We start from the raw sequence: 23,728 nt of genomic DNA, 5'->3' as shown, positions 1-23,728 counted from the left end.
CCATTAATAGAACCAATCTGACCAGACTTCCTTGCTATTATCCACAAGACTGGTTTCAAAGAGTTTGGGGCTAAAATGAGCATGTAAAAAACTGATGTTTACAGAGGGGAGGTGGGCAGGGGGTATGGGTTAAATGGGTGATGGGTATTAAGGAGGGCACTTGTGATGAGCACTGGATGTTGTATGTAAGTGTTGAATTATTAACTTCTACACCTGAAGCTAATAAATAAATAAATAGTAAGTAAATAAAAATGAGGGTGCAAGTAATGAAAGTATGGGAAGAATATGCAAGTGGGAGTCAGGGAACCCGGCATGGCCTGGCACCACCATTATTGTACTCAGTGACCATGGGAAGGCGAGTCACCCCCTCTGGACTTCTGTCGGCTCATCTGTAAATAGTTGATTAGAAAAAAAATTAAATATGGGGCACCTGGGTGGCTCAGTCGGTTGAGCGTCCGACTTCGGCTCAGGTCATGATCTCACTGTCCATGAGTTCAGGCCCTGTGTCGGGCTCTGTGCTGACAGCTCAGAGCCTGGAGCCTGTTTCAGACTCTGTGTCTTCCTCTCTCTGTCCCTCCTACTCATGCTCTGTCTGTCTGTCTCTCTCTGTCAAAAATAAATAAACATTAAAATAATTTTTTTTCTAATTAAATAGGATAAGAGTTAACATCATTCCATATAAGAATAATTATTACCATTGTTGTTGGTTTTTATCAGTATCAGTTCCTTAACCTGGATTTTACCTATCCTTCTGGCCGCCTCGCTGTCTGCCAAAGCTATTCTGCTCTCCCTTGGGGTGGCACGTACACCAACATATTCAGTGACCTGCCAGATCAAGTTATCCTGGGAACCTTTACACCTTTTGGATGTGGTAGCATTTCTTTTCCTAGAAGGTATGTGAGATTCCAGACAAATTAGAACTTGTGGGTAAGTTAAGGGGTGGAGAAAGAGCTACATCCCAACAGAGGCAAGGACAGGAAAGTAATCGTTTAAATGGTCAATCTAATTTGGAAACTAGGTAAGGAAAATGAAACATACACATGTGTTCATGGCTGCTCCAGGTTGAGACTTGCAAATTTCAACAGGCCAGAAGACCATAGGTCTCAAAGAATCCATTTGCACCATCCACATGATAATGCTGTCTCTCAGGAGCAGAGGGACATATACGAAGGCAAGGCCCCAAGAATACAAAGGCTGGGAACTGAAACAGGAAGACTGTTATTTAGGTGGGCCAGGGGTCAGCTGGGCCTCTCTGCCCCCTTAAGAACTGGTTGCACTGGCAGTACCACCATCCCATACCCTTACAAAGTCTCACATCAGGGGCTGGGTGGCTCAGCGGGTTAAGCTCCCGACTTCGGCTCAGATCATGATCTCACGGTTCATGGGTTCAAACCCTACATCAGGCTCTGTGCTGACAGCTCAGAGACTGGAGCCTGCTTTGGATTCTGTGTGTGTGTGTCTCTCTCTGCACCTCCCCCTCTCGTGCTCTCTCTCTCTCTCTCTCTCTCTCTCAAAAATAAATAAACGTTAAAACAAAATTTAAAAAAAAGAAAAGAAAGTCTCACATCCTTCTCAAGATTGCTGCAAAATTCTCAGGGGTTATAATCTCACCGTCTCCTCTGACTTTGACTCCCTGCCTCCTTTGAATCTTGTTCTCCACTCTGCCTTGTAACTGTGGGTTTATTCTGGCTCTCTTTTATTTGAGACAATTGGGAAATTTGCTCCTTTTTTGATTTTCAAACATAAAAACCCCTCTGTGAGGATGGCCACATTTGTTGGTGGTTTGGGTCACAGGAAACTTACTGCATGCTGCATCAAACATCTCAAATGAAGTGTAAAATGTACAAACATGTTTTAAAAGTGCTTCATGTCCACTTTTTCATTTTCCTCTCCAGGATCCTCTTTTATTCTTATCCCTTCTATTTTAAAAGCCCTTGTCCCTTTTCATTCCCCACCCTCCAAATCTTTTCATTTTCTTATGAAAGAGAAATTCAGCTCTTTATAGCTATATGCCCCATCCAACTAATTTTTGCATATTCAAGCACTTAGCTAACAATCTGGATAAGCCATCCTGGGAGTAGGAGACGAGAGAGGGATCAAAGAAGAGGGCATGAGGTTATTTTGCTACCTCACACTGCTGTCAATCAGCCACACCATTGCTACCACATGTCTTATTCATTCATCTATGCATTTCTCCTTTCTTTTTGTTCCTTTAGTAAATATTTATTGAGCATCTATCATATGTCAGATTAGAGTAGAGAGGAATATAAAGTTCCTGTTTGTCAGGAGATTTGTTACAGGGAAACTGAAGAGCAATATTTAGAAAGGGAAATGAATGCAGAACATTGAAACAAAAAGGTGTCTGTAGAAAATATTCGTTGATTCAACAAATATTTGCAGAGGACCTACTAGCATGAACACTGTTTAGTCACAGGGGATATAGAAGAGAACAAAACAAAGTCCTTAAGCAGCTTACATTTTAGTGAAGGGAGACAGAGTAAACAAACAAATATATACCATATCAAGTGATGAAAGAGGCTTTAAAAAATAAATGAGTAAAGCAGGGTAAGGGGAACTGAAGAGTGGTGGGAATGAGGAATTGCTATTCTATATTGGATGACCAAAGAAAGCCTCTTTGATAAGGGACCATGTGAGCAGAAACATATGGCAGTGCAGGGCAAACCGTGCTGTGGACAGGAAAAGTGTAAGCAGAGGGAAAAGCCATAGCTAAGACCCTCAGCTGTGAGTGTGCTTAACAGATCGAAACTAAATGGTGATCTCTGGAATGCTGGCTCCCCAAAAATCTCACCAAAATATCAACCTGTTGATAAGACAAAGCTGAGTTTGTTCTAACCAAGGCAAGGGAGAGCACTACCTTGATGGAATCTCACTTCCTGTGAGTAGAGAAGCCAACCCAAAAATCTACTGGTTGAGGAATAGTAGAGTGAGCTACAGGGTTCCGTTATCATGGATACAAATTTCAGTCCACATGTTCAGATGAGCAGGAAATACAACTTTATTTTTTCAACACTCAATTTAATTTCTAGATAGATTCTACCAGCGGGTGGCAGAAACTTAGAACCCTGGTATCCTTTCCCCAAGGGTTCATTTCCATTCCAAGGAGCTGATAAAATGAGAAAGCATTAGTAGCTGGGGAAGTGTCGTTTGGTTCTCAGGCATCTTCATTCTAAATGGTCTGTGTGATTGGTCTCTGAAGCTCATGGGTGCATCCCTCTGGCTCCAGTTGCAAGGTCTTCCAAGGCCAGGCTTTTTCTCAGCTACTCCCACATCTTTATGAGCACACAAGAAACATTTGTCTGGCTTTGTCTTACCCTGAACATGGGGAAATCAAGGCTGTTCCACTCCCGTCTGTGTAGAAGCCTCATGCATCTATTCTCTTACTCTTGAGTTATGTTGGGCCTCAGGTCAGCCCCAAGGCTCACCACCTGCCCAGGCTTTCAAATCCCTCAAATTCATATGGGATTTACTACTCTACTGAGGGCTCCACCCCACCCACCCCACACCCACCCTGCAACTGGCCTTAGGAGGATGGCACAGAGCTTTTTCGCTAGAGGTTTCTTTCACTGAACTTCCTTACTTAGCCTCTGATACTCCTTTCCACCCCCTACTCCTTTGCGGTACAAAAATCTGCTCCTGACAGATTACGTATTCTCCCATATCCCTATTGCCATGTGTCTAGATCTCAGCTTTTCAATCTCAAAAGTCAAGAATTTGACACTGTTATTCTCACAACACTTTCCTGAAGCCACAGGTGCTGTTCAAGATCTAGGTGAGTGGGAGAAGGCCATGGGTAAAAAGGAAAGACTGGGAAGAGAGCAGTGTGAATTCTCCCACTACATTACATAGCATTCCCATTAAGGATGACAAGTACAGGAACAATGTAAATACTTGGAATTTATGTGTGTGTGTGTGTGTGTGTGTGTGTGTTTGTATGCATTTGTGTGTATACATATACATACATTTATATATAGTACTGTAAAAAAAACTAGCAATCTATACATAGTATTTATAGTCATTTAGCAAGAAATATATAGGTATTATTGATTTTATAATAATAAAAATGTAAATATTATTTTAGAATTTATATATACATTGTACCTACCCTATGGTTGTGAGACCTAAATAAGACAAATTACCATGTCAGTTTTTAGTGTGTTCTAAGACAGGTAGGCTAAGGCAGATATAGATAACTTTTGAATGTGATGGATATGTTTATGGCATAGAATATGGTGATGGTTTCATGGATGTATACTTATCTCCCAAATCATTAAATTATATGTATTAAACATGTATAACTTTTGGTATGTCAGTCATACATCAAAATATTTTTTTAAAGAAAGACAGATGAGTGGATGGATGGATGGATGGATGGACAGATATGGAAATAGGTAGATAGGTAAAGATCTGAAAAGTTCTAAGACAGAGATACTGAGCAGCAGGAAGTGGGGACAGAGGATGTATGGAGTGGGGAGTTTTGAGAATACCAAGGCTGAGAATGTGTGCACATGTGACAGTAAACAGGCAGGAACAACACTGAGAGATGCCATCATAGGGATCATGAAAGTTGGTGTTTTAAAGTGTTATGGCTCTATAATGCTTTAGGAAACATGCGTCAGCTAAATGTTTCTTTGTCAAGTCAGAGATGGTTAAGTGTAGAAATATAACACTGCCCAAGAATAAGGACTAACCAGGAAGACCTGTCCTGTTCTCTATAATTCTGGGGTTTCTCTTTGTCCTTGGAAACTGCTCACGAGGATCTTGACCTCAAATTCTTATCCCAGTGGTATTCCTGAGCCTAACCAGTACCTGACCCAAATCTTCTCCTGATTTCCACCATATCCTGCAGCCTTCCCCAACTCCAATCCCTCTCCATCTCATATTTCAGAAGCTCAGGAAAAGGAGGGTGAGGTATAGCACTAAGTGTCAGCAAGGATCAGGGTGAGGTCAAAGGTGGGCTAAAGGAGTCAGGTGACAATGTCAAAATGTCCACAGCCAACTAACTGCAGGTAACAGATGCTGCAGGTCTCTTCAAGACCACCTACACCATGTGTTAATTTATTGTTAGCTGCCTGTGGCTGCCATTACAAATTGCTATAAACTGGGTGAGTTAGAATACCAAAAATTTATTCTTTGGAGTTCAGGAGCCCAGAAATTAGAAATCAGGGTATTGGCAGTGTTGATTTCTTCTGAAAGCTCCGAGGGAGAATCCATACTATGCTGCTTTGCTAGCTTCTGGTGGTTGCTGGCAATCCTTGGTGTTCCTTGGCTTGTAGACACGTCACTCCAATCTCTGCCTCCATCTTCATATTGCCTTTTTCTCTATGACCTCTTCTCTTCTTATAAGGACACTAGCCATTGGATTTAGGATCCATTCTAAATCCACCTCGAAATCTTAAGTACATCTGCAAATGCCCTATTTCCAAATAAAGTGACATTCTGAGGTTCAAGGTGAATATGAATTTGGGGGGAACAATCCGGCAGACACAATAATTACTGTTCCTCTATATTTACCCTTCTTTGGGATATTACTTACCCCCATACCTCTGCCTGCTCCTCTCCCATGTACTTAATTTCAATTTAGTTGGTGACTCTAATATTTAAAGCACCACAAATGGAAAATTTGCACCAAAGGTACCTTAAGTATATAAATGTAGCAAATAAAAGAAAAGCATAAGATGTGGCCTAAGAGATTTACATTGTAGTTTATCCATAAGGCATCCTTTCAGTGAACTAAGGCACTATGTGAGTAAACTCACCCTCCCAATTTGCTGAATTTGAATTTTTTGAATGAGTCCTGATCACATATTTTCCCATCCTTTGTATTTTGACTTCTCTTGATTTCAAGACAATGCGAATTGAAAGTTAGGTCATGTAGAAAGCAAGAACCCCCTCGTCCGTTTTTTAAGCTCTTTCAGAAATATGCTTTTGTGTGTTTCTGCCATGTTAAGCATTTCATATGTGCTGACCATGCTTCTGGGGAAGCCCCTTCCCTGGCTGTTTTTGTAAGCCAAATCACCTGTTGAATGTGTCAGAAGTTTACTAGCAAAAGAGTACAAGTAGGTAAAAATCTAAAAGAAATAAAAAAACTAATGCTTGATTCTCAAGATGCAGGTAGAGAGAGACAGATTTATGGGGTAGCAAAGTGCCTTGGTGAGCAGCATGTGAGCACCTGCCCTCCCTGTGGAAGAGACTTTCCCAACTTTGATGTTGAGATGAAAAGATGATGACAGAATCTGGAAGCATTTCAAAGGTTGAGAAAGCACATACTTTCAAAAAGTCTTTCCCCCTCCCAACCCTAGTAACTCAACAGTTTCGAAAGAACGATTAAGAAACACTGCATAATTCTATAGCATTTTAATTGAACATTTTATTCTGTGACATCACAGAGCAGAAAACTAACAATTGCTTTCATGAAGAACAAACGTATTTTCACTTCATTTTTCCAGGGATTGTTAAAGTTAGATTCTTTGGAAACTGTTTCTGGTGAGCTCAATTGAAACATCTCAGCCTTATTACTGCTAATGGGTGTCACTTTGTGTTGAGAGGGCACTTTTTTCATGCTATTTAATTTTCCCAGGAACCCTCTTGATTAAATGTAATTCCTAGCTGAGACAAATTGAGGCTCATAGAAAATGGAAACCTTTTCCAAGTCTGCATGGTAGAGAAAAACATTGGAGCCGGTTTGCACACTCTAATCCCAATGTGTAATTTTCACCTTTCCAACCCTTAATGCATTGAGACAGAGGTCTAGATCTGAGCACACAATATATGAGCAATAATAAGAGTAGTAATAATCATAGTCATAATCGTGGCAATGAGCATGGGCTTTGGGGTTAGATGTATCTGGCAATAGGCTGGAGCAACAGAGAAACTGGGCTATGTGTTTCCAGTATCTAGCAGACTAAGCTCAGGCTTCTTGACTGGGTGGCTGGGTTCTAAAAGCAGCAAGAGTAAAGACAAATCCCAGTGCATACACACTTTTCAAGCCTTCTCTAGTATCATGTTTGCTAATGACTCATTTGATCAAAGCAAGTCATGTGAACAACCCTGGATTCAAGGGGTGGAAAAATAGAACTTCTACTTTCCTTGGAAGAAGTTGCAAAAATATCGCAGCCATTGTTGCAGATGATCACAAGGGCAACACTGAATCTAAATTATGACTTCTCTCTGTCTCTCTGCCTCTCTTCACCCCCTGTTCTATTTTGATCAATTATGTATAATAGAATTTGAGAATTATAAGTACATAAGATGATCACTTAACAGTATTAGTCTGTTAACCACCAATCCCTCCTCTCAAGAGTGTTCATGAAAATTTGCAAGGCTTGGGTGTCTTCTTTCTCCTGCTTTTGGTCCAGATATTCTTACATTTTCACTTAGAATTCTGTGTCATCCTCTGATTCCTTTCTACATTCTGTGTTGGTCCAGACTGGATTGGTCGTGTCCTTTTATTTCAGATCTCAAGTATGACACTGCACAACTGCACACAAAGTTTAGACACTATGAAATCTGTATTTGTATTGCTTTAGTGATTTTTTTCCTGCCTGGTATTCTATAGGATCCCTACTCTCTGAACTATTTGGAGATGGGAATTCTTCTTGTGCTCCCTGGAATGTGAATATCTCCTAGAAATTGATATTTATGACAATGGTGAAAGTAATTTAATGGAATTCCCCAGTTATAGGCTAATTATTGCTTTAAATACTTTTCCCTTTTAACACTTAATACTTCTTTTCTTCTTAATAAGGTGTTTTGCAGCTATATGGCATTTGGAATTAACAGCTCTCCATTTGTGGCCTTATCCATGGGTTTCACTGTTAAATATTTCATGCGGACTGCCATGTAGATTATACTGCCTAATAAGAGTATGTATCAAAATGGAACTTGGTGACTTTGAAAGTTTCAGAAAACCTTCCCTGCTCTGGCCCCTTTCCAACCTATCGCCTATCACTTACCCCCTTGTTTACTAAATTTCTGTCTCTCTTCATGGCCTTCACAGCCTTTGTTCCCTGTGACTGAAAGCTCTTGTCCCAACTCTTTGCACAACAGGTTTCTTATCTTTAAGGTCTCAGTTTAAATATCACCTGCTAGGAGAGATCTTTCTTTTTTCTTTTTGTTTTAGATAGCTTTATTGAGAAAAAATTACATTCCATAAAATTTGCCCATTTAAAGTGTACAATTAAATGGTTTTCGGTATATCTACACAGTTTTGCCACCATCACCATAATCTAATGTTAGAACATTTTTGTCACCTTGCAGTGCCTGAGTGGCTCAGTTCATGATCTCGCAGTTCGTGGGTTTGAGCCCCACATCGGGTTCTGTGCTGATGGCTCAGAGCCTGGAGCCTGCTTTGGATTCTGTGTCTCCCTCTGTCTCTGCCCTCCCTACCCCACCCCTTCTCGCACTCTGTCTCTCAAAAATGAATAAACGTTTAAAAAAATGAATAAACATTAAAAAAAATCTTTTTTAAAGTACATTTTTGTTACCTTGAAAAGAAACCTTGTACAATTAGCATTCACTCACCATTCAACACTCTCACCTCTAACCCTAAGCAGCCTCTAATCTACCTTCTGCCTCTACACGTTTGTCTATTCTGAACATTTCACATAAATGCAATCCTATAATCTGTGGTATTTTGTGACTGGCTTTTTTCACTTAGCATTAGGCTTTCAAGTTTCATCCATGTTGTAGCATGTATCAGTACTTCATTTCTTTTTATGGCCACATAATATTCCATTATATGGATATACCACCTTTCATTTCTCCATTCCTGAGTTGGCGAATATTTGTGTTGTTTCCATTTGGGGGCTACTATGAATAATGCTACTGCGAACATTCACAAACAAGTTTTTGTGTGGTTATACAGTAACTCGATTTAAAATTTTTTTTTTCCGATTTAAAAATTTTTAAGGAACTTCCAGACTGTTTTCCAAAAGATGCCTCTTCTGACCATTTATTTTAAGAAGGCTTATCCTTTTCGTTATTCTAGTGATGACTTTATTCCTTATTAGCACTAATTATAATATGAAATTAAATGTTCATTTACTGTGTCTGTGTAACTAGAATGTGAGCTCCATGATGGGAGACACCACTTATATCTCATTCACTGCTTTATCCCCAAATACTTAGTATGTGCCTAGTACATACTGAGTGCTCAATAAAATGTTTGTTGAATGATTGAACAGTGAATTAACAAGACTCCAGGAATATTGGGCTATTGGGAATAGGTGGTGGGGGGAGGCTAGATCAGCTGGGATTCTAAGACAGACAGCCATAAAAAATATAATCAAAAAATTTGTAACAGTTATATATATTCAATATATATGTATATTGCTTTACTATAGCAAATAACAGAAAGTTCCATTTCAAATTATAGAGAAGATGGGCTCTAGATGCAGTATAATTTGTGACTTAGTGATGTCATGTAAGATCCAGATTCTTTTCATCTTTCTACTCAGCTATCCTTGGCATCCTTTCTTCTGAGGTGGTTCCCCTGGTGGCTACCAGTGACACTGGCTATGTGCTCCTTTTTATGTCTAGCAGGAAAAATTTTAAAACTCTTTTTTTCATGGATCAAGAATATGTCCTTCCTTTGAGTCTCTTCAGACCAACAGGCCTACCCCTGAATTAAAAACACCTGTCAAAAGAATGCCATGCAACTATGGGCTTACATACTCAACATCTACCCCTGTAAATGGGGGTAGACTCAGTGAAGGGTGAAGAGCTGAATAAACAGAAATTTGTTTGAAAGGAAGGAAGGGATAGAGAATGGATGCTGGGTAGGCAACCAACAGTGGAGCAGATAGAACTTGATTTGGGTCAGCAATCTCTAAGGGTCTGATCCAGTAGGAAGGGGCATGGCAGCAGCAGAATTTCTAAAGATGTGGTGATATTCATTGGAGGGAGGGAGGGAGAAGTACCTAGACCCAGGGACTGGCAAAAGTTTTTCCATAAAGGGCCAGATAGTAAATATTTTAGGTTGTTCAGGCTATACAGTCTCTGTGGCAACTACCCAACTCTGCCATTGTAACATGAAAGCAGCCATACCCAACACGTAAACATGTGGGCATGCTCTGTTCCAGTAACATTTTATTTACAAAAACAAGCAGCAGGCCAAATTTGGCTTGTAGGTTGAAGTTCACCTCTTTCTGACCTAGACCATGGCTAACATAATAACATTATGCTCATTATTGAAAAAACAACTTAGAACCCATGTTTCCCTAAAGTTGGACCAGCCTTTTCATTCTTATATATACTCTTACACAAGGATACTGGTTGATTCTCCTCTAAGTTTGAAGATTTAAATCATAACTACCTAATATTTAGTGAGTGCTTACTAAGCGTCAGGTCCATTTGCATTTTATTCTTTCTCTAACTGCTCTCTTGCTGCTTTCAAGATTTTGTTTGTCATTGGCTTTTAACAGTTTGACTGTAATGTGTGTAGGTGTGGATCTCCTTGAGCTTTGAAATGCTGAGCTTCTTGGATGTATACATTAATGTTTTCCAAAAAACTTGGGAAGTTTAGGCCATTATTTCTTTAAATATTTGTTTTCTGCCCACTTCTCTCTTCCTGGTACTCCTGTTTAATGTATGTTGATGTTTTTAATGGGATCCCATGGGACTCTGAAATTCTGTTTCTCTTCACTCTTTTTCCTTTCTGTTCTGCAGACTGGATAATCCCTACTGAGTTATCTTCAAGTTCACTGATTTTTATGCCAACTCAGAGAGGCTTTTGAGCCAGTCTAGTGAAGTTTTCATTTCCATTATTATATTTTTTAATTCCAGAATATCCACTTAGATTTTAAAAATTCCATGGGACGCCTGGGTGGCTCAGTCAGTTAAGCGTCCAACTTCGGCTCAGGTCATGATTTCACGGTCCGTGGGTTCGAACCCCATGTCGGGCTCTGTGCTGACAGCTCAGAGCCTGGAGCCTGCTTCAGATTCTGTGTCTCCCTCTCTCTCTGACCCTCCCCCATTCATGCTCTGTCTCTCTCTGTCTCATAAACATGAAAAAAAAATTTTTTAAATAAAATTTCTTTTTGTTGATATTCCCTACCTGATGACTCATTATAATTGTATTTTTCTTTAATCAAAACACCGTTCCCTTTATTTTTTTAAATTAATTTATTTACATTGAAAGAGAGGAAGAGAGTGAGTGGGACAGGGGCAGAGATTGAGGGAAAGAGAGAGAATCCAAAGCAGGCTCCGCACTGTCATCATGGAGCCCAATGCAGGGCTCAAACCCACAAACAGTGAGATCATAACCTGAGCTGAAGTTGGATGCTGAACCGATTTAACCACCCAGGCGCACCCTCCTTTAGTTTTGTGGGGTTTTTTTAACATATTCATATTAGCTGCTTTAAAGGTTTTGTCTGGTCCAACATCTGCACCCGTTAAAGATAGCTTCTATTTCCTGATTTTCTTCCTATGTGTCACATTTTCCTGTTTCTTTGCATGTCTTATAATTTTTTACTGAAACTAGATATTTTAGGTAATATATTGTAACAACTCTAGATTCTGATCCCCTTCCCCTTCCAGAAGTATATCTTGTGTAATTTTGTCTCTCACAAATCACCCTATTAGGTGATATAATATATAACTCACCCAGACAAAAATAGCCCCCTTTAAGACATAATTCCCTTATGGGAACTAGTTTTTCCTAGTATTGGCATCTGAATACGACCCTTAGTCTGATAGGGTCAACCTCATTTAGGTATCAATATATAATAACACTTGGGACAGTGTGGAGATAAAAAAGAATTGGTTGAGAAGGTATAAGCTTATAGTCTATGGTGATAAACTCCAAATAAACCCCTATAATATATGGATATAAAAAGAATGCAAAGAATGTTCAGAGGCATGTGAGATCAGTGTTTTGTTTTACATAACTAAGAAGGTGAAAACATCTAACTGGCAGGACTAGGGCTGAGTTCACTGCAGGCTGGACCCTATTGCACCAGACTCTAGAGTATTAGGTTCTCCTGAAATGCCTGTTTTTTGCATCAGTGTTCTTATAACTGAGTCAGAGTCTTTGCTTAAGTACTATTTATTAATGTTAAATCCTTATTAATTGACTCCTGTGTGAAACTTCACTTTCCTCCAACAAACTGCAAATACTGGCTCTGGCTAAAGGTTGTTGAAGCTTTCTGCAGCTCTAACCAGAGAATTTACTATTTACAGCTTCCCAATGAGAAAGCTCACTATGAGGTAGGAGTGAGAGTATATTGTTATTTGTGTATAAAAGCAATTCATGCACATGAAAAAATTTTTTTGCCAAGTAAAATTAAAATTGTATTGCATGGAAATTAAAATTTTCTCTTCCTCTGAATCTCAAATCCCTTCTGTCAGTGTATCCACAGAAAAGAGCATTTGTCTATTCTACAAAATACATCCACACACACATCCATACACATGTTTGCTTAGTTTTCTCTTTTACTTTTTATGACAGGCATTTTAAATTCCTAGTGAAAAAAAAGCATTTCTTGTCCTGAAGTCTGAGCTAAAATTAGAGTCCCCATTTGTGAGCCCCTATGATAATTCCATTGCAACACCCTTAACACATTTTCAAAAAGAGAGCTCAACTGACAAATAACTGATAACTAATAAATAAAATGTAGTCTATCCATAAAACAACTTGAATGCATTATTCGTAATAGCCCAAAGTAGAAACAACCCCAATGTCCTTCAATTGATGAATGGATAAACAATATGTGGTATATCTGTACAATGGAATATTATTCAGTCATAAAAAGGAATGAAGTACTGATACATTCTACAGCATGAATGAACCTTGAAAACATTATGCTAAAAGAAAGAAATCAGTCTCAAAGACCACATATTGTATGATTCCATTTGTATGAAATGTCCAGAATAGGCAAATCTATAGAGACAGAAAGTAGATGAGTGGTTGCCAGGGGAACTAGGGGAGGAAAGAATGGGGAGTTACTGCTAATGGATGGGCATGTGGGTTTTTTTGAGGGGGATGGAAATGTTGTAAAATTGGCTGAGGTGATAGCTGTGCAATTTTGCAAATATACTAGAAATCATTGGACTGTACATTTAAAATTTTTTTAATTTAAGTTTATTTATTTATTTTTGAAAGAGAGAGAGAGAGAGTGAGCAGGGGAGTGGGGAGGAGCAGAGAGAGGGAGAGTGAGAATCCCAAGCAGGCTCCCATGAATTGTGAGATCATGATCTGAGCCAAAACCAAGAGTCATAAACCATCCAGGTGCCCCTGAACTGTACATTTTAAATAGTGACGAGTATGATGTGAATTATATTTTGAATTTTTTTTTTCAACGTTTTTTATTTATTTTTGGGACAGAGAGAGACAGAGCATGAACGGGGGAGGGGCAGAGAGAGAGGGAGACACAGAATCGGAAACAGGCTCCAGGCTCCGAGCCATCAGCCCAGAGCCTGATGCGGGGCTCGAACTCACGGACTGTGAGATCGTGACCTGGCTGAAGTCAGACGCTTAACCGACTGCGCCACCCAGGCGCCCCGTGAATTATATTTTGATAAAGCTGTTATATATAAAAGAAAGAACTCAAAATATTAGTATATAATTTGCTGTCCTATATTGCATCATTAAAGTATATGTCATTATTTCCCTTTTACCTACAACAAAACTGGACCTAAATGTGGTGTTTACTGTTTGCAAAAATTTTATGAAATATTTAAAAAATTCCCCTTGTCACTTAAATAATATTAAATTTAAAATAAAAGCTATAAAGGGGTGCCTGGGTGGCTCAGTTGATTAAGCATCCAACTTTGGTTCAGGTCATGATCTCACTGTTCTTCTGAGCCCCACATTGGGCTCTGTGCTGACAGCTCAGAGCTGGAGCCTGCTTTGGATTCTGTGTGTGTCTCTCTCTCTGCCCCTCCCTGCTCACGCTCTGTCTCCATCTCTCTCTCAAAAATAAATAAACATTTAAAAATAAATAAAATAAAAAGCTATAAATAAAATATAATAGTGGTTGATACAAAAATTGGGCCAAATGATTTTTGAGATCTCCTTTAGGACTAATTTACAGGTAATTTTACAGGATTATAAATCAACAAAGTTAAAAATGAAATGAAAATACATCCCAAATCTTTACTTTCTGGGTAGAAGCCAGAATATTTAGTGCCCTGATCAAACTTTAATATTGCTCAAGAGTTAGGCGTACACTGGGAAATTGCCCCCTTGATTATTTTTTAAATTTATTTATCTCTTTTAAGAGAAAGAGAGAGAGAGAAGGAGAGAGGGAGTCCCAAGCAGTTCGGCACTCATAGCATGGAGCTGGACTCGGGTCTTGAACTTGAATTCACAAACCATGAGATCATGACCTGAGCCAAAATCAAAAGTCAGATGCTTAACCAACTGAGCCACCTAGGTCCCCCCCACCAACTTCAATTATTTGTTACATAAAATTAAATGTCTAAGATGAGAATTATATTCATAAAACAGGAGGTGATTTCCCTCCACTTGCAGCTCTGGAGTGGTTGCTTCCTCATCCTCTTCCTGGCTTCTTTGCTAACAGTAACTAAGCAAAAGAATACAACACCATCTGCTGATGATATCCTGGGAACTTCACAGAAGCCCAAAACACTAAGCCTCATGGCTGAATCCTGCCCCTGTTCAATTTCATCCTGGGCACCAGAAACCATTCCTTGGAAGAGGATACAGAACTGAAGCCTCTGAAAGAGAAAAGGCAAAAACAAAACAAAACAAAAAGCTGTCTTCAAAAGGATTTCATTATTTAATCATTAACGACCTTTTTTTTTTTTAAAGTTTATTTATTTTTGGGAGAGAGTGGGGGAGAGGCAGAGAGAGAGGGGAACAGAGGATCCTAAGCAGGCTCTACACTGACAGCAGACAGCCTGATGCGGGACTTGAACTTATGAATCATGAGATCATGACTTGAGCTGAAGTCCGACACTTAACTGACTGAGCCACCCAGGTGCCCCCATTAACAGTCTTTTAAACTAATCCTCCTTTTGTGCACCTGTCATCCCACCAAAGGGGTGTCTTGGTGAGAAAGCTCAGCAGCCCATACTAGCAGGAAGATGAATGAAATGGGATGTAGGCTGGGACCCTTGTTGCCAGGATCCAGTGTGTAGGGAAACGCCAAGCCTGTGGGAAGAGAGCTCCTACTGTAGTGCATGGGTAGGCCTTTAGGGTCTTCCTTGGGGCCCCTCCAAGGAGTGAGAAGAGCTGAAGGCTGGACTTCCCAGGGGAGTGAAAGGGTAGGCTGTTCAGGAAAGGAATGCACTCCAGGTGTCCAAGGTGTGAAAGTTCTATTTCTATTTTTTCACTGGGTTGGTGGCTTTGTTCCTCCTACCCATCTGTAGGACTACAGGCTTCTCGATTAAGTCAAAAGCACCTCTTTTATACTGTGAACTATTCTTATTCTTTTATTAGATAGTGACCACCCCCCCCCCCATTGAAATTTACATTAGGCTGCAGGTATTCTATTAACCAACCTCCATCAGCCTCTGTTTCCTCATCTGGGAAATGGGACCCATAATACTTAAAGATGGAATTGTGAGGACTTAATAATAATAAAAGCCAACACTTCCAGAGAACTTACAAGGTGCCTGACTCTGTCAAAGTGCTTTACATAATTAATTCATTTAGTCCTTACAACAGCTCTGTGACGTAGAGGCTATTGTTATCGCTATTTTTAAGACAAGGAAACGAAGCCACAGAAAGATTAACAAATATGTCCAAGTTCACACAATTAGGAAATGGAAGAACCAGGTTCAATATCATTAACCATCTGGCTCTACAATGTTTGTAACCATTAAGTAACACTGCCTACTAAAAGCAGATATTTAAGGCTTGGCACATTGTAGGCTCCCAGTAAATATTATCTCTCAAAATAATGAATGTCACAAGACTGAAAATAAAGAGAGCACCTCAGTCTGGGCATCCCTCAATGTTTAACCATGCCTAAATAGTGTCTTGCATCCAATAATTACCCAAAATGTATTTGTTAAATTGAATCCATTTTGTCAGGGCAGTTATGATTTTTTGTTGTTGTTTAGTTAATTTATTTTTGAGAGGGGCTGGGGAGGGGCAGAAAGAGGAGAGAGCAAGAGCGAGAGCGAGAGGGAGAGAGACAGAGAGAGAATCCCAAGCAGACTCCGCACAGGGAAGTTCTGAGTTTAAGTCCCTTCTTTGTGCCAGGTGCTATGCTGAGAAAAGAGAAGATACAAAGATAATCAAGATATGAACACGTAGTGTGATGCTACTGATCCAGAAAAGCTATAAAATGCTAGACTGCATTAATAGACATAAAGTATAGGGAAGATAAAATTGACACCTCCTTGTTCTTCATCGCCCAAATCCCATCCTTCCAAATCTGTATGTTTCATAAATCTACACACATGTATCTCCCATCTCTCTCATCCCTGCTCCAGTCCAAGCTGCCATCTTCTCTCTGACCTCTTAACTGGTCGCTAGCACTTACTTTGGTTCCTTAGCAATCTGTTTGATCCTGTCACCTCTTTGCTCTATTATTAAACCCTTCTATGACTTTTTGCTCCTAAGATAACCTTCATGGTATAGTGTAGGAAGCCCTGCACGTCTGGCCTCTTCCTGCCAATTACTCTACTCTCATCTATGCCACTCCAGACTCTAACTACACTGGCTTTCTTTCAGTCCCTTGAATGCATTATGCCCACCACCTTCCTCATGGCCTTTTGTATGTATTGTTGCAACCATTTAGAACACATTTCTGGGCAAATGTCCACCCCTGATCCAATGAGCCACAGCCCAGGCAGCGGTACCACATGATACAATAATCATGGCCAGCAGAGTCATCTATATGACTGTATAGATGGGAGGTGCTGAAACAAGAGGAGGTGTGTCTCAGAAAGGGGAATCCATCAGATTCTGACACCAGCCTTCTCTTTAAGAATATTCAAGCAGATATATACCAACCTTCCCTTTAAGAATATTCAAGCAAAGGCAAGGTGACCGTGTTCCAAGAATATGATGGGAAGGAGTACTTAATATGACCTGGTGACTTCTGTCGCCTCAGCCAAATCAATGAGTCCATGAATTTTTCTTCTTCTAAATAAGTCATATTTCCGTCTTTTTTGTAGCCTAATAATATCAATGATGTTTAATCAGGATGGTGGCATGGTGATCGGCAAAAAAGGAAACATTATAAGGGAATGGATGTGGCCTTCAAAGGGAAAACTTGATGATCCAGTTGAAATTTGGGTATTATTTTACAACTTTTTATTCTTATGTCTATTTCTTATGCCATACCAATAATTGACTTTGAGTTTTTAAAATATACTGTTAGGGAAAAAGAGGATTGGGAAGACTGAATTATTCAGTTTGGCTGTGTACACTAGCCAATTAATCTGATAAATCTTTATTTCAGTTTTTTACTTCACTTGGTTCTTTCTTGATGGACTTGTCTTTGCTAAGCAGCAGTTACTTTAAACAGTAATTTTTAAAAATTATTAGAAAAGCATTTTGTTTATCATAGAAAATATTTTAGAAATAGGAAAATATATAATGTTCAGAGTAAAAGTCTCCTCCTCCTCAGTCTCACTTCGCACAATTACCTTTGTCAATAGCTTAATGTGCATTTCTGTCAGATCAAGGATGAGAAATTCAGATAATGTAAGAGTGAGCCTACCAATGGGAACTTCAGTGAACTGGAAAGTATGTCTCCCCTAAAGGAGACAGCCTTTACTCAGTGAAGAAGACTGTTGCCACATGGGAGTGTGGGCCTCGGCCTGCTGTATTTTATGATTTTTTTTTAAAGCCATGAATTCAGATTTTTTTTGATGAAATATCCTGATATTTCAAATTTGCAGTTAATTCAAACTCTGACAGGACTAAACCAAATACTCATAAGCTGCCAAGCTGTAACCTCTGTGCTAGACTTCACTGATTCACGGGTAGTTACTTTATGTGTATGTGCGTGTGATCACGGGCTATATTTTGTGTCCAGGGCCACTGCATAGGGCTGTGCAGGTGCACTGTACAGTCAGCCCCAGAGGTACCAATTATAAAGAGCTGTGCTGTCCCTGTATGGCAGCCACTAGACGTCTACCCTGTGGTTATGGAACCCTCGAATGACACTGCAGGCGTAAAATACACACCAGATTTCAAAAATTTAGTACAAAAAATGAAATATAAAATATCTTATTGATGTTTATATTATTTATATTGTTTACATTGTTGCAATGTTACTATTTGGATGTATTTAGTTATAAAATGTTATTTAAATTAATGTCACCAGATTTTACTTTTTTTTTATTTTAGAGAGAGAGAGAGAGCATGAGTGGGGGAGAGGGGCAGAGGGAGAGAGAGAATCCCAAGCAGACTCCGCGCTGTCAGCGCAGAGCCTGACATGAGGCTCAAAATCAAGAGTTGGACACTCAACCGACTGAGCCACCCAGGTGCCCCCACCTGATTTTACTTTTCAATGCGGCTACTGGAAAATGTAAAATTACTTATGTGGCTCACATTTATGGCTCACATTGTATTTATACTGTACACACTATTGTGTGGAAGTTACCTCCAGGTCTCTGTTTTATACAATATACAAAACCATCCATGGTGGCCATGTATCCTACACATACTATTTGGATTGCCATTTTTAAAGAAGTAGTGCTTAGCTCTGAAAGGTTAGGGAAGTAAAGAGTGGGTAGAGAAACTGTGCAGCAAACCTGTATGTGCAAGTTTACTGATACTCAGGAGTCAAGAGTTTCCTCTCCTAAAAAGGTCAGTATAACTAAATGGGATAGATTTTTCAGTTCAGCTTACCTCAGCTGGCAGCCTTCAGGAAGCAAGGGAGTGTAACTCGTAACCCAACAAGTTGCAGGCTTGGAACAGTTGACTTAATTAGGATGCTTTATCTGCAGCAAGCCTTTTAAAAATATGCTCTGCAAATCTGCAGATGTTCATTTGAGCTTTAAAAGTCGTTCATCATTACTTTCCTATCCTTGTCATTTATAAAATCTCTCCAGCTTTAATAAGTTTCACAGTAATAGGAACACTTGTAAAACTTCTAAGCACTTGACAGCCATTAATGACTTTTCTGATCATCAAGGGAGTCAGATGTTGTCAGCTATATTTTACAAGAGACACTGTCTCAAGAGCTAGAATTAGAACTCAGAAGTACCTGCAAATTGACCCAGAATTTTCAGTCTAAAGTGAATCTGACTTTCCTTATAAGACGTGACTACACTAATTGCTAACAGTCTCTCACCATTCCTCTTCCTTCCCTTAAGAAGCCCGAATTTGCAGCATAAAAACCTAAAAGCCACTCCTGACTTTAATGGAACCAGACTGAAACCGTGAATGTAGATCTCAAATTTCTTTCCATGTGTCGTGCAAACGTCTAAGATTTCTACTTGAATTATGAGCGTGAGAATTCTGTGTAGGAAATGACAGTCCTTTCTGTTGCCCCCAGGTGAATGAGTTCATTACAGTGGAGATTTCTGGGCGCTTTGCCATAACCTTGGTCTACAAATGGCATCCCGAAAGCCTAAAGCTATCTCTGGCACCTATAAAATGCAAGTTTTTCCATCAAGGCTTACCTGAGGAGGTAGGTCCAGAGGTTTCTTTAATCATCTTCATGGCACCACCTCAGTGCAGACCAGAGGAAGAGCAATGCTGACTGATTTTAGATTCTTTCTTTTTTTTTTAATGTTTATTTTGAGAGGGAGTGACAGCAAGTGGGGAAAGGGCAGAGAGAGAGGATCTGAAGTGGGCTCTGCGCTGACAGCAGAGAGCCTGACGCGGGGCTCGATCTCACCGAGAGATCCAAACGGGGCTTGTCCTAAGTGGAAGTTGGACACACAACCAACTGAGCCATTCAGGCATCCTTGATTTTAGATTCTTGCAGTATTTCCTGGTAACTGCTACAGTAAGGATACTGGAATCTTGGCTAATTAAAAATCCTGCCAGGGCTGTTACTGGACATTACTTGTGAAGTAACTGGAATGAAGATAGTTTAGAAGGGGAAAATAGACTTAGGAGAAAAATGAACACCTGGTTTCTTCTAAGGTCATGATTCCTAAGCTTCGGTGAATTAATTTTCTGTCTCCTATTTGGGTGAATTGTTTGCATTTATATAATCATGATTTCTTAAAATGGAGTAGGGTTCATATATTGTTTTTAACTAAAGCAAAACTAAATTGATTTAAAGTCACTATTTTTCAGCATAAGTAACATTCTAAAGACACTTGAAGATGAGCATTGCAAAAACTATGGCTCAGAAGAATGTTTCTTAATCACTTGACACTTGCACTAACTCTCTATTGAGGAATTTTATGCTAAAACTTTTGTCAAGAGATGAGACATTAAAACGTCAGTATCTCTAATATCGTGTAGTCAAATAATGGGCTAGCTTTACTAATTCTAATCAAACCTTTGAAGATTTTTAAATTTTGAGTGTGTTTATGGGAATGATACACATATTACAGAACATGTATGAACCTTTAATAAAAGATCTCTAGTTTTAGGGATGGGCATCAAAACTGTGTTGCTCTTGGTTATAGCATAGAAATACCATGCTTATTTCACATATGCTGAAGTTGTATAATTTTTGCCATAAATAAAGCCTTTACATGAAGCTATCTTGCCTCCTTGGTTTTTTATGACCATGTCCCCATCTGAAAAGAGCTTAATACTCTCTCTCAGCCATTCCCTGATGTCAACCCCATCTCCAAAGAAGCCATGGAGTTATTCAAGGCCTATAAAGTAAAGTGCAAACATATGAAATCTGCAACACAGGACAAAGATGTAAGTGTTAAACAGTCACTATTTTGATATCGCAGGCAAAGGTAACTTTTAGTTTTCATATTATTCTAGAGTTATTTTCCTTTTCCGACATATGCTGGATTTGTTATAAAGAGCTGAAGAGTCAAGCAATTGCACACAGATGGGCCTGTTTGTATAGTTACTGGAAGGAGCATAGAATGTCTTTTGTTGTTTGTTGGTGTTTAACTTTCCTTAACATCTTAGCCATTTTTAAGTGTAGAGTTCAGTAGCTTAAGTTCACAATTCACAGTGTTATGCAGCCATCACCACCATTCATCCCCAGAACGTGTTCATTTTGTAAAACTGAAGCTCAGTACCTAGTGAACAACAGCTCTGTTTACCTCCCTCTCCCAGCCTCTGACAACCCCCATTCTACTTTCTATCCCTATGAATTTGACTATTCTAGCTACTTCACATAAGTGGAATCATACAGTATTTGTCCTGTTGTAACTGGCTAATTTTACTTAGCATAATGTCCTCAAAGTCCATCCACATTGTATAAGGTGTCAGAATTTTCTTCATTTTTAAAACTGAATAATATCTCATTATACCACATTTCATTTATCTATTTATGTGTTGATGGACACTTGGATTGCTTCCCTATTTTAGCTATTGTGAATAATGCTGCTATGAACATGGGTGTATAAATATCTCTTTGAGACCCTACCTTCAGTCCTTTCATATTTGTTTCCAGAAGTGGAATTGCTGGATCATATATAACTACATTTTTAATTTTTTGAGGAACCACCGTACTGTTTTCAATAGCAGCTGCACCATGCAACATTCCCATTTGCGGTGCACAAGGATTCCAGTTGTCTGTATTCTTAAAAATACTTGTCATTTGCTGCGTTTTTTTTTAATAGTAGCCATTTGGGGTGCCTGGTGGCACAGTCGGTTAGGCATCCCACTTCAGCTCAGGTCATGATCTCGTGGTCCATGAATTCGAGCCCCACATTGGGCTCTGTGGGGACAGCTAGGAGCCTGGAGCCTGCTTCAGATTCTTTGTCTTCCTCTCTCTGCCCCTCCCCCACTCACACCTCTGTCTCTGTCTCTCTCTGTCTCTGTCTCTCTCAAAAAGTAAATAAACATTAAAAGAATTTTTTTAAATAAAAATAAAATAGTATCCATACTATTGGGTGTGAGGTGGTGTATTTAACTTTTTAAAAATTAACTTTATTTAAATATGATTTGTTTATAGTTTTATAAAATGCATCCACTTTTAGTGTATACTTTGATGAATTTTAACAATATTTAGTGGTCCATGAAATCCTGAATCTAGAAATCCTTGTTTCTCAAGGAGGCATTAATGGCATTTGGGGCAGGATAATTCTTAGTTGTTCAGGACCATTACAGAATACATCCCTGACCCCCACAAACTAAATGCCTGTTGCGCCATCAGTCAAAAGGCCCATGCACATTTGTGAATGCTCCCAAGGTACTCACTTGATTTGAGAACTGTTTCATATTATAATTATTCCTGGAGGAATATTTGGGTATATGGTATGGGGAGATCAATCATCAGATTATTGTGAACCAACACTTAAGGGGCAGGTAGAAAGGTAGGAGGAGAACCATGTTACTGTGGTGGACATGGTAAGATCCATGTCCTTTCCCCTCCCTCTTGTATGACAGATTCTGTACTGCTGGGTTTGGAAAACTAAAAACTGTATTTCCAGACTCTCTTGCAGGTGGATTTCTAGATGCATACTAAGCCCTATTAATTAGATGTATTCATATGGGATTTGGAAGATGGAAATAAGCAGAAACCATTTTCTTGCTTTTGCAAACAAGATCATGGAGAAGTTGGGTTTTCTCACAGCAGCACTGTATTATCTAGTCACTAGCATCATAGATAATGAGACACAATTGTGGCAGCTTCCTGGTTCTAACCTCGCAGCTTTAGTAGACTGTTCCAGAGCCCCACAGCTCCAGTGACACTTCCCTGACCACACCTGCCTGATAACAGGTGGAGGCAGTACCTCCCCTGGTCAGTCAGTTGGTATTCTGAGAACAGCTGGAGACTGCCATTTCCCCTCTTTTGGTGATTTTATAATCAGATACTTACAAAAGGGCTAGAGAGTTTTCTGTTTCCTACAATTGATAATAACATACAAAACAAAGTGAATTTCAAAATGAGGGAGGGGTTATAGAACGAGCCTTTGAGAGTAGCCAAACAAATGAGAAATAAAAAGCATCCATTGAGTTTGTCTTAGGAGGATCAACAGCGACTTCAGCAAGAATGATTTCAGGGTACAGGTGGAAGTGAGAACCTTTTTATAGTGAGCTGAAGAACAGATACCTGAAAATGTAGAAACTTTTATGCTATTATTGGCATTTTCTCGTGCTTTGGATTTGTATAGTATGAGAAAAGAGGAGTGGGTGCCCCAAACCTATGTTTTAGGCCCTTGCTCTCAAGCTTTCCTAGACCAGTTAACTTCTTAAGTGTCAAACCACTTAACTGCTCACTCTGCACTGGGGCAGCTTTCTGCCATCCCAGATGATAGTCACAATAGTCCAGATTCTTCTTCTTCCTCATTGTGGCAAACTTAGCAGCATCCTTGTGGTTTGGTTTTGGGGTGTTCTGGATGGGAACAATCTGACAAGCTTGCATTGAGGTGACATGATCTCTTGTATGTGGAGCCCAAGTCTAATTTCCACTATTTGTTCTGCTAGATCCTTTTGGAGTGTCTCCCTCTCCCCATAATTCCCATGCCTCCACTACTCGATGCCATGTAAGAAGGCCCTTGCTGTTTTCTGTCTCAGATGGAGGAATGCAAATCCACACCCTCTGGTCCAGGCCTCTATAGCTTCTCTAGCCTAGAGTTGGATGATCTTCAGCTCTTAAGTTTCCAAGAGAACTTGGTACTATTAAACTGGTGATCATTTATTAGTTACTTACTATAAAATAATATTTAGAAATGATGCTGTTTATAA

At 39.5% G+C, this 23,728-nt stretch overlaps 1 protein-coding gene across 3 annotated transcripts in view; it reads left to right on the top strand.

Annotated features, from left to right (window-relative positions):
• LOC102955427 (uncharacterized protein C3orf20 homolog) overlaps positions 1–23,728 on the top strand; it is a 192,238-nt gene that overhangs the window by 45,357 nt on the left and 123,153 nt on the right. For all 3 annotated transcript variants that reach the window (XM_042992917.1, XM_042992916.1, XM_042992915.1), the window contains 4 exons: positions 744–893; positions 17,110–17,230; positions 19,443–19,577; positions 20,675–20,776. In XM_042992917.1, the coding sequence (XP_042848851.1) occupies positions 744–893; positions 17,110–17,230; positions 19,443–19,577; positions 20,675–20,776 (508 nt within the window). The remainder of the gene's footprint in view (positions 1–743; positions 894–17,109; positions 17,231–19,442; positions 19,578–20,674; positions 20,777–23,728) is intronic.

The sequence above is a fragment of the Panthera tigris genome, chromosome B4, assembly GCF_018350195.1.
Source record: "Panthera tigris isolate Pti1 chromosome B4, P.tigris_Pti1_mat1.1, whole genome shotgun sequence".
In the NCBI taxonomy this organism is placed as follows: domain Eukaryota; kingdom Metazoa; phylum Chordata; class Mammalia; order Carnivora; family Felidae; genus Panthera; species Panthera tigris.
Note: the sequence above shows the minus strand (reverse complement) of the source record. Positions and strands in the feature narration are given on the sequence as shown.